General features: G+C 45.0%; 1 protein-coding gene across 5 annotated transcripts in view; it reads left to right on the top strand.

Moving 5' to 3' along the window:
• Nucleotides 1-12,147, top strand: part of KCNT1 (potassium sodium-activated channel subfamily T member 1) — a 201,463-nt gene that overhangs the window by 114,850 nt on the left and 74,466 nt on the right. For 2 of the 5 annotated variants that reach the window (XM_081180029.1, XM_081180027.1), the window contains exon 2: nt 2,596-2,637. The exons of the other annotated variants lie outside the window; for them this stretch is intronic. In XM_081180029.1, the coding sequence (XP_081036155.1) occupies nt 2,596-2,637 (42 nt within the window). The remainder of the gene's footprint in view (nt 1-2,595; nt 2,638-12,147) is intronic. 5 annotated transcript variants of the gene reach the window in all.

The raw sequence follows: 12,147 nt of genomic DNA, 5'->3' as shown, positions 1-12,147 counted from the left end.
ACCAAGTGAGAGGAAGGGGTTAAAGTGGCACCCCAAACACACAGAACACAAAATAAAAGAGTGTTCCTTAGGGGAGTGTGATAATCACATTACGCTTTCAAGTCTAATGCTAATTGCTATGGAAACAAGTGCTGAAATGCACCGGGAGAATCGTCTTATCCTCCTATTATGCCTGTGCAGATGAAGAAAGTACAATAAATATCCTTTCAAAACTGAAGCCTGAGATTGACTCGCATAGTACTGCAGCCTTGTGATACGAAGACCAATACCCCTTCTGTCAAATCCCTTCTTGGAATTCACCTTTTATGTGACGTCTTTGACGCAACTCAGAGATGGGGAACCTGTGGCCCTCCAGATTTTTATTTTGTTTACTCCAACTCTCATCAGCCCCAACCAGCATATCCAGTGGTTGGGAATGAAGGCAGTTGTAGCACAGCAGCATCTGAAAGGCCACATGTTCCCCATAAGCCACTTTTCATTGGTTATAAGCCAGTGCAGTTAAGCCTGTATCTGGAAAAGGATGCATATTCTTCCCTCATTTCCCTTACTCTCTTATCTCCCATTTGTTGAAATTATCCCTTATGCTCTTATATACATTGATGGTATATAAGGAGGATAAAATATGCATTCTGTGTACAAAACTTGGCAACCCTCCATACACAGATATCAGCTGTGTGTAATCGGTTTCCCAAGCAAATGCCGGTTGTGCAATCAAACCCCACCCCCCAAGGATCACCATGCCTTGATCCAATAGTTGCATGCAGAACTTCTGGTGTCCAGAACAGTTTTATATAGACAGGCAAGGCATGACCAGTGTGTGAAACACACCCAGAGGATGCCTGCAGATATGATTTCTGCTTCTCATCCCAGCACACAAACACACTGATTGTGCACAGATTCCAGTTTTCTGGAGTGCACCAGGGTGTAATCTTGGAATAAAGCCCCATTGGACTTGATTGAACTGCTGAAAAGGGTTCCTCACCCCTCTGTTTGATGGTTCTTCACTAAAAAGGAGATATGAACTTCAGTGCAATAGGCCTGAACAATAGTCAAAGCAATCCCAAATGAGCATAGTACAGTTATAAAATATTTACTGTACTCACACTGACCTAGCAGAAGAATGTGACAGCTCTCAGTAGCAGTTCCTTGGTCTATGAGGATTATTTCTACAGTGAGCACACACACACACACACACACACACACACACACGTACGTGCTACAGAGTTTTCAGTAGTACTCTTCAACTACCTTCACTGGGGATTAGAATGTGCAGAATCTTCTGGCAGTCAGAGCCTGCAGCTGGTGAGAACTCCCTTCTGTCTCTCTGTATTGCTGATATGACTACTGGTATCAGTAGTCATGCAAGTGATATGCCCTGCTCATGCTGAACATCAGAATTCAGAAGCTTTTATTCTGCCCCTCTTCCAGTTTCTAGTGAAGAACTATAGAATCAGACAAATTAATTCCACAGCCAACTCTACATCAACCCAGTTTGAGCTTTGGGGTTGGGCTTACTTGAAAGGCAATGGATACTAACATGGGCATATTCTGGGGAAGCAGGAAGTACATGAGCCTCACACTTCCTGTCTCCCTTACATCTCTGTCCCATCTGAAACAGAATGTCCACACACATACCCCAGATCTCTCTTCATTAGAAAAATCACAAAGGAATATGGACGCAAACTTCCTACTCCTTCCAAATGTCCATTATGGTCGCAGAAATTCCATGTTTTGGGGTGGGTCAGGGATGGAGAACCTGTGTCTCTCCAGATGTTTTGCTGGACTACAACTGCCATTAGCCCCAAAGTGTATAACCATTGGTCAGGGATGATGATGGGAGTTGTTGTCTGACATCATCTGGAGGGCCACAGGTTCCTCACTCTGGTTGTCTGCGTCACAGAGGAAGACCACTTTTCAAATTAGCTAATTCAAATTAACAATGTCTGATATTCAGAAGTCCCAAGAAGAGTTTGTATAGCAGGGATAGCAGCTATGGCCCTTCAGATCTTGCTAGACTACAACTCCCATCAACCCAGCCTATATGACCATTGGTCAGGCGCTGGTAGGAGCTATAGTCCAACTACATCTGGAGGACTAGAGGCCCTCCCTCTTTGAGGTAGATAGTCAATTCTATTTACTTTCAGGGTGGGGCATGCACTTCTTTAGCCACATGGGTGATACTTCCCTATAGTCTCCTGACAAACTACTCTAGCCATGTCTCTAGGATTGGACAATGTGGATTTGGCCAATCTGATACTTTTAAGTTGGCACCTCCTGTCTTCTGTGTTTTGGTAATGGAAGGGGCTCTATTATTGTTCCAACTCCTAGAAACCTTTGAACACTCATAACTGAGATGGTTGTGGGACTGGAATGTGGAGAAGCAGCTCTCATGCTACTCCATTGAAGTATTCCTTGGTCATCTGGGTGGTATTGCCTATGGTAGGAAGGTAGAAATATGCTCTGTCTTCCAGTGCCAATAGATTTTTGTATACCACTCCATCCTGTCCAGTTCCACCAGTTGTGTCCAATAACCCTCTGAATGTTCTGTTCATGTGTGTCTGACCTGTTAACGCTCCTTTTGCCCCATGTCTGTAGGCCACATACCGAAGATTTCAGTATGGATTCCTCCCTTTCACAGTAAGTGAGCTCCAAACTGCATGCGCTTCAAGATGGCAACAGTACTCTGATTTGAGAAACTCGTTTACATTCTATTCCTCTGAAGGCTAATTACCAAGGATTGTGAGTGAAAGTGAAAGAATGTGAGCAGTTTTTAAGCAAGGGGTCACAAGCTTAAATTGGTTTCAAACAATTAAAACCAGAACTGGGGTTTTACAAATGTTATGTAATGTGTGTTCCATGGATGTGAGGAATGGATCTTTTAGTGTGGCAGTGCCTACTCTCTGGGAGTTCTTGATATTAGGCAGTCACTTCATTGTATCACTTTCAACACCTGCTGAAAAAATCTTTTATTTAGGTCAGCCTATTCAGACATGCAATTTTATTATATACAGTATATTTGTTTTTTAAACAGTTGCTTTTATCTTACATTTTGATAACTTTATTATGTCTAGTTGTTTTCAAAGACTGTTGATTAAATCAGCATTTCCTTAATGAGTATTTCATATTGTTTCATGTAAACTTGCTTAGAGGTTTGTTTGTTGATCGTTATAGAAATCTTGCTAAGTAAACAAACTCCCATTTCCTCTCCCTGGGGGACTCTGCCAACTTTAGTGCTATGATGTGGAAAAGATTTCGAGATCACTAATGAACTCTGAGTGTATCACCAGACTACAGTTCCCAGGGTTCTTTGGGAGAAGCCATGTTGGCTAAACTTCCATAAAACAGGCTGTAGATTTTCTCTCAGCTTTTCCTGAGAATGCTCCCATCAACAATTTTTCTTTCTTTCTGTAGCTTCAGTGACTTTTCCTCTATAACTCTCTGCTTTATACCACACGAGTCATTAGCCTACATTCATTATGTAAGAGAGAATTTGTGTGTTTTCCCTGCTCACTGTCAGGGCTGGCAAGGAATATACAACTCTGTGTCTCAGAGAACATATTTGCCCAGCCTATGGAGATTCATCATCACAGGCAAGCACTTTTTCAGCAGCCACAATGGACATTTCTCAGATGTTCCCTCAAGATGGAGTTATTTCTGTTGGGAGTGAAGCAACAACACTTGCAATAAGTTACCTGACAGAAAGACAACCTATTCTTCCCTCACTGACTCCTTCTTGAGTAACTGTATGTGGATTTAAATTTTAAAAAATTAAAAAAATTGTCCAGTAGCACCTTAGAGACCAACTAAGTTTGTTCTGGCTATAAGCTTCCGTGTGCATGCACACTTCTTCAGATACCATGTGGTTATGTGGATTGTTTTGGCTCTCAGGCTTCACTTCCTTCCTGCTGCTTCTTTAATGTTAGTGCCATAAGGTTATTATGACTCCATTTTTTCCTCATAAAAGCTTGTACTTAGAGTGGCTTTGTTTGCCAGGAGTAATAAACCTAAAGCTCATCTTCTTTCAACCAGCTGTCTTGCCAGACTACTCATGTCTGTACTGCACTGTGATATATATACTAAGATCAACAATTTCAGCCTGCAGATTTTGACTGAAGCCCCAGCAAGTAAAAAATATATAGGAGAAACTAGGACCGTGGTCTCTCAAATACATTTCATCTCAGGGAAATCAGTTCTGAAAGTGGAGTTAGTCTGTTGGATCATCAGACTAGCCACTTTACATATCTCTGACCCCTTCTTTCAGGCCTGCGGGTATGTTCTAAAATGAGCATAAGAATAGTATATTGGTAGAGCATCTGCTTTGCATGCAGAAGTTCGCAGGTTCAATCCCTGGCATCACCAGGTAGGATTGGGAGAGACAATAGTAAGCAAAAGATGGCTTGGTATAAGACAGCTTCCTATGTTCTTTGAAATGAATGGGCTGTAGCTCGGTGGTAGAAAATCTGCTTTGCATGCAAAAAGCCCCAGGTACAATCTCTTGCAGATTGTGGTTTAACATGGGCCCCCAAATCTGAAAAGACTAGTGCCTGCTGTTGCTGTATACCTGTATTGCATCCCCAGAGAAAGCAGCTGTTTGCAATTAACTGCTGGAGAACAGATGTCACCACTTCCATTTATGAAAGTAGCCCTTGTTAAACAGATCTGGGGATTCATTGATTTAATATTGTCCAATAAATTCATCAAATGCTGGGGATAATTATGTTGCTGCATGTGGCTCCTTGCTTGTGGCTTGACAATGATGTGTCATTTTTTACTTACAAGGAAGTCCTCAACAAAATTGGTGGTGATGTGGCTATATGGCAAGGGACTTCAGACAGTTACCAGTTACTTGAAATAAATGCTGCTCTGAACTCGTCATTTTCAAGCGGCCTCATCAGTCTCCTCCATGGGCATATTAGTTTCTTCCAGTTTCCTATGAGTGCCTGAGACTACAACTCCCACCAGCCCCGGGCCAATGGCCCATCAATATTTAAAGGTCCACAGGTTCTCCATCCCTGCTCTAGCCTATCAGTAGTGGGGAACCTGCAGCTCTCCTGATGCGGTAGGATGGCAACTCCTACCAAGCCCTGGCCAATGGTTAATCAACAGGGCCATAGGTTCCCCACCTTGTCTATCAGGACCTGAGAGCTGTGCACTCACAGTCAGAACTAGTTCTTTGCAGCATTAAAAGTAGAAGCGTCTAAGGGTTCTGAAAGTTGAATATCTGGTCAGGGAGTTTACACAGTAGGGGAATCCTTGCAATCTGCTAGTTCCCCCTCCCAGAGTATCCACCTGGGTTCCATTTTCATGGGGAGGTTGGAAGGAACTATCAGTTCAGCAATACTGGAAGCAGAGACTTGTAAGTTCCCAGTCTCAGAGACTTGTAAGTTCCCAGCTCTCAGCCTTCCTTGGAACAGTTCGCTCACTTGGAACTATCTGTGGTGCTGAAACTACCAGCATGTTTATTTCTATTGTGTCCAAGACAGGCCATGAATTTATACGGAGAAAAAAGTAGAAAGGCCCTTAATGAAATCCATGAGCCTAACAACTTTAGCCAAATCACATCCACCTCCCAAACCCTGGTAGCCTTCTAAAAACAATAGCTAAGAATGATCGCCTTCTGATTTTCTGCAATTTATGTACTGTCTGCACAGAGGTGATAGAACTTTTAATAGCAACCTGGGATGGAGGGCTTGAATATGATAGGATTTGCAGTACAGTGGGGGAAAATATTAACCCTTTTCCCCTTTGCCCATTTCCTGGTAATAAAAACCTCACCCATTTTTGTTCTGCAGAGGAAAACACACAGATATGATAGTTTTTCCCTAAGGGGCACCTCATGTAGTCTGGAACTGATTTTACTTCCATTGCATGGATGTGTATGTGGGTGTGTGGGTGTGTTCTTATGCTCTTATGATTCCAATTGCATTCAAAACATTTGCAGTTTGTGTTCTTGACTCTTGGTGCATTTGTTTAAAAAATATGTCACATGGCATTATTTCTATTTGAATAACTGTTCAGGTGCTGCAGACTGAAAATGTGGGGCAGGCCTGGAACATTTGGAAGGCACCCAAGCTTTCAGAATTAAGGAGGAGAGATGCTGGCTTAATAATAATTCTCAGAGGGCATGACTTTCTTTTTAGTATCAAGGAACATCCCTTACCATTGGTGTAATCTTTTTGTTTACACACAAGGCTTTGGAGCAGAAAATTCATGCTGATCTGTTGTTGTTATTATTGTACTGATTAGTCAAAATACTGACCATGGGTAGAGAACTTGCATTGCCCTCCAGAAGTTTCTGGATTCCAAGATGCATCACGCCTGACCACTGGCCATGCCGAGTGGGACTGATAGGAGTTGGAGTACAACAGCGTCAGAGGACTGCATATTCTCCACCAGTGAGATATACTTTATGTTCTTTAGTAAGGATGTCAAGAGATAAAGACGGGTTGCTGGCATATATGGCAGATGTAAAAGACTCCACTGATTTAGTTGTTTGAATTAGTTTTTACTTGGCTTTGTACATTTCCTTTCTTGTTCTTTTTAGTAGTTACTGATAAAAACAAATCCTGTAATGGGGTTTTAAATTTAGATATGTAACTTGTTGAACTGTACTTAGCAATGATTTTATTTCTTGGGGTGATTGCTAGATTTTCATTTTTGAATCCATTTATCCTTAAGTGGGTTTCTTTTGTTCCTCACCTCATTCATTATATAATGAACATATTTCCTTTTTTCCCCTATTGTGATGATCTACGGTTAATCCAAGTGGCACAGTATGGGGCAAGGCCTCCAGCTGATTACCGAGAGGGCATCAGCATAAAAGTCCCTCATCAGCACCAGGGTCAACAGGAGCAAATCAGGGCATCCGGGGGCCAATACTGGTCATTTCCTACCTTCCTACCTCATTTTCCAAAAGATGTTATAGTTAGTAACTCTCACTTCCATACATCACTACTGGGAAAACCATAGCTTTAACTATATGGACCTTTGTTGGCAAGGTGATGTCTCTGCTTTTTAAGATGCTGTCTAGGTTAACTTTGTTAACTTCCCATTTGTTAACTTCCCATTAACTCCCTTGACCAGCCCTCTCTTCTTAACACGTCACCCACCCTCTTGCCTATTCCCTCCTCAGCTTGCCCCAATGCCATTTAAAGGAGGGGGAGGCAGCTCGCGTAGCATCCTTATTGAATGATAGAGGTGGGATGGGGGTGCATAATTGTAAATAGATGTGAACATTGTTTACCACAAGCATTCCTCTTTTCGCTTTCCTGCCCAGCCATGTGTGTATATGCAAAAAAACACCCCAAAACAAAAAAAACCACCTCTGCTTTTATTCTCCCTTTCCCCCCCCCCTGCACTCCTGCACTCCTCAGATATTTTTCTCTTGCCATACAAATAAATCATAGCTGAAGGAAAGGATTTTGGATCCCTTCCACTGGCTCCTTCCCAACAGCTGGTCATCTCTGAGCACTTCATTAAATGACTCCTTTATAGCTCTTTTCTTTTCTTTCCTATCTTTTCTCACCAGCAGTTTAAGGTTTGAGCTGCTGGCACAGCTGCTAGTGTTGCTATAGGACTGGGGGCAGCAGCGTTGAGCTGGATCAAGTCTCTGGGTCCCAACCAAGGTTGTGAATTCATATTTGTAAGGTTGTAGTTTGTAGTAGAAGAGACTACTGGAGTGGCCAAAGCAGTCTCTTTGCTAAGTCAGTGTCTGAGCAGGCCTGTAATCACCTTGTTTACATATCCAAAGAGCTGGTCATGTTGTCATACTCATTGACAGAGCTTCCAAAAGGAGGAGGTGAGACTTTCTCCTAACAGCTCACCTGGCTGGAGACCACATCATCATGAAGGCAGGTGAACAAGAGCTTGCCATTTGTCTGGGCTGAAGATGGCAGCTGGAAAAGAGACACAGAAGCTTGTCTTGCTGTTTGCTGAATCCAAAGCTATGGCCTTGGAAACGCCCCCTAGAAACCTAATGAGGAAGCAAGTTCTGTTGAAGTGTTTTCTGTGAGCTCTTCCATCTTATTCTCAGGTTGCAGATATGTGTAAATAAAATCATATATCTTAAAGACTCCGCAGTATCCAACACTCTTCATCCCTAGGAAACTACACCCTGGATAAATGCTGGGAACTATGTAGTCTCTCCCAGCACAGATTGGGGTGCAAGCAAATGTATTTTATGGGTATCATCAGTAGAACTATGTTTTGTTAGCTAACGCAAGGCAGGGGTGGGTTCTCTTATGTATTTTATTTATGGTTACATTTGTATCGCATCTTTCCTTCGAGCAGCTGAAGGTGATGTACATGGCTTTCCCCCCTTTCCATTTTTATCCTCACAACAATATGGAGATTAGGTTAGGTGAGAGACAGAACTGGCACAAGATCACCCATTCCTACCTCTCACCCCCTTGACTCATTTTGCCTGACTGGAATTTGCTCTGTACTATAATAATAATGCCTCTTACAGGCCAGAATGGAAAGCGGTATGTGTGTGCGTGCACAGAAACTAGGTGTGCTGGTCCCGGGGGGTTACCGTGCGGCGTGGTCCGAGTCCAGTCCAAGGTGGAGGGTATGGTATGGAGGCTGTCCGCCAAGGCTGAAGTGGCGTCCAAGGCAAGGAGTCAGATGTGGTCAGGAACTCTGGCAGAAGAGCAGGACAGGGTGCCAGCAGGAACAGGTTACCAACAGTGTTGCTCCCGCAACTTGGGACTGGGCTGGCTGGCTTTTATCTCCTCTGAGGCATAGGGCAGCCCCGATCCACAGGTGACTCGCCTCTCCTGGCCTGGAGGCGAGCACTCCTCCTGCGAGAACTTAGTTCCCTCTGCCTCTCTGCCCTGAGCCTCTGCAGCTCAGGAGAGGCTGGAGGGTTACTGGACCCAGAGGCAACCTCACCTTCCCCTGACGAGGCTGAGAGTGGAGCACCTGCAGGCAATGGGTCCTCCATCATCTCAGGGGCCACAGCAGATTCAGCTGGTGCCTGCACCTGAGGATCCAGCACAGGTGAGGACCCTTCAGGCTCAGGCCCCAGCCCCTGCTCAGCTGTTCTGGAGTTGGGGACTCCTGTGCAGGCTGGGATTCCTCAGGTTCAGCCTCTGAATCTGATTCCCAGGCCATCACACTAGGGCTCTGACCAAATTATGGATCCCAAACTGAATCGGGCCAATTCAAGTCAACCTGAGGTTTGGCTGGAGCAGGTTAAGGCTGCCCTGGGTCATCTTGGATCAGATCAGGTCCATCTCCAGTGATCTGGGGCTGTCAAAAGGGCTCCAGAATGCTAGTTAAATACTGTGTAAGCCCCCAAAACTGTTTTCAAGGCTCTGATCTGGGTCTGCCCTGGATTGGGCTCCAAATCAGATCAAGGGAGGCATGCATAGCCCTGGTAAAAATCTCTGGATTGTGCATGGCTAAAACGTAGCCTGCTATGCAAAGGTAAAAATAACATTTGTTGCTCTGTACGTTTTGTCTCAGGACATGCTCACTACCAGCATGTGCCCCCCCCAAAAGGTTGTCTGTGTTGGGATGTAGCTCCTGGGATGAAAAGGGGTCCCTCACCTCTGGCCTAGTCCAACACTCTAACCAATGGGTGGCTTTCTTGAGCTGGGGCTTCCAGAAGTCAGGATTTGGTTGTCTTACCACCAACATCCTCTTTCTACAGCAAGACTGGCAGAATGAGACCTGCTTTGGAAGGCACCCTCTAGGCTGCCATGCCAGCCTGCCTGAGCATTCTATCATCTGACTCCCAGCCCACCAGAGCCTAGAAAACCATCGCTTCAACATCACTGCTCTATCTGAGCAAATAGTCTCTTGTGCAGGGCTGCAGAACATTTCCCAGTCAGCGGACCAGATCCTTACTTTCCCCAATCTCTTCGGACCATTTTGGCCCATGGCCAGGGTAACCTGTTTGTCAGTCAACTGGCACCACCAGGGCTGTCTTAAGCATATGCGGTGTTGGGATGCAAAGATCCGCCTGGTGCCCCCCCCCAGTTGCCCAGTTCCAGGTGCACAGGAGGGCAGGGCGGTTGGCCACCTCAGCATCTCACTGGCTCAGTCACCCATGAACTCGTGGCGCAGAGCTGCCCGCAGCAGAAGAGCTTGCCGCAGCACTCTGGCTGATGGGTGGGCTCACCCCCGGACTCAACTCTTGGGCCCTGGACTCTTGGCCTGGTCCCTTGAGAGCCCAGTGCCCAGGTGCCCCACACCCCTAGTGCCTATGGGTAAGACGGCCCTGGGCACCACTATGAAGTCAAGAGCTTCTTTTGCGCAGGCAGTTTGATAACAAACCATGTGGAGAAATAAAAAAATTCCTTCCAGTAGCACCTTAAAGACCAACTAAGTTAGTTCTTGGTATGAGCTTTCGTGTGCATGCACACTTCTTCAGATGCACACGAAAGCTCATACCAAGAACTAACTTAGTTGGTCTTTAAGGTGCTACTGGAAGGAATTTTTTTATTTTGACTATGGCAGACCAACACGGCTACCTATCTACTACTGGAAACATGTGGAGAAAGGTTTAGTGATATGTGGATGTCACTGCTCAGCTGATCAGTCATGTCAACAAACTCTGCTTTCAACAGGAAGCTGCATCATCACCTGTCATTGGTTACAGCCAGTGTACGGCAAGAGATTAACACTGACTCAGGGAGGAGGAGGAGCAGGATCAGCAGAACCCACTGTGGGAATGTGGACAGTAGCATGTGCCCAGTGATTCTGAACCCTGGTGCCAACTCTGCTCAGCTTCCTTACCAAACTACAGCATTCTTTGTTGGAAGCCAAAGAAGATGTGAAACTGGTATAAAAGCTGACATATGAGTCTGAAGCCTAGATGACCAGTGTCCTTTGCTTCAGTCCATCTTTAGTATTCCCTGTTGGTTTCTGCTCTCTTCACTGTGCAGCGAAGTACTTGTCACAAGACAATGTTTACATTCCACAGTCAGAGTACTGTTGGGTTTTCCCACGGGAATGGGAGACTGGATGTGACGTACACTGGTTTCCTGTTTTTCACTCTCTCTCGGTGTTCTTCATTCCGAGGAGAAGGACGGTTGCTTCTCTGCTCCCGCAGAGGCAAGATGCATGTTTGTAATTTCTCAACATTGAACTGAAAAATAAAGCAACGTTAAGCATGTGGCACGTACTGCTCATCATTCCGCTGAGTAAAGGACTCTGCAAATACAACATTCCCATAGTGCCTTGTGGACCCATCCATCAATCAGCCACCCATCTGAAAGCTGAGATAGATTCATTTGTTTTGGGTTCTCCATTATTATTACAAATGTTTTTCTTGGAGGTGAATGGGTGGCGCTGTGGTGTAAACCACTGAGCCTAGGGCTTGCCAATCGGAAGGTTGGCAGTTCGAATCCCTGCGACGGGGTGAGCTCCCGTTGTTTAGTCTCAGCTCCTGCCAACCTAGCAGTTCAAAAGCATGCCAAAAAGTGCAAGTAGATAAATAGGTACCGCTTTGGTGGGAAGGTAAACGGCGTTTTCATGCGCTGCGCTGCTTTCACCAGAAGCGGCTTAGTCATGCTGGCCACATAACCCGGAAAAACTGTCTGCGGACAAATGCCAGCTCCCTCGGCCAGTAAAGCAAGATGAGCACTGCAACCCCAGAATCGTATGCAACTGGACTTAACTGTCAGGGGTCCTTTTCCTTTTTACTGTTTTAACACTTGCAGACTGACAAATGTAAATCTGTTGAGCGGTAGCTGTGGCAGAATACTGGTCTCCTCCCTCCTGAGGTACTCCAACGTAAAGTGTAACAAAGGCAGAACAGCAATTGATGTGTGCTCAAAATGGTTGTTTGGTTTTCAAAGGATGCTTCCCAACATGAATGCATTGATCAGAAGTATCTATGGTCATGACCATGCTAACTAATGGGAGTTGAAGTGCAGCAACAGCTTGAGGGTCACAGCTTACATGAACATTTGAAGTGTCTCAGACTCTCTTGTTTGCATCTCTGAGCTGGTACTGTGGGCGTCACACACCCCTCTCCACTCTCAGTAGAACTAATAGGAGCCTTGAAAAGTACATAGAGCTGACAAAGGAAGTGGGAAAGAAAGCCTCTTCCAACTTCCTCCTTCAGCTTCTTGTACTTTTCAAGGGATCAAAAGGTAACCATTCTCAGCTGCTCAGGACCAAGGGGACAGTGAGTGT

This window comes from Podarcis bocagei (genome assembly GCF_964188305.1).
Source record: "Podarcis bocagei genome assembly, chromosome: Z".
Classification (NCBI taxonomy): domain Eukaryota; kingdom Metazoa; phylum Chordata; class Lepidosauria; order Squamata; family Lacertidae; genus Podarcis; species Podarcis bocagei.
Note: the sequence above shows the minus strand (reverse complement) of the source record. Positions and strands in the feature narration are given on the sequence as shown.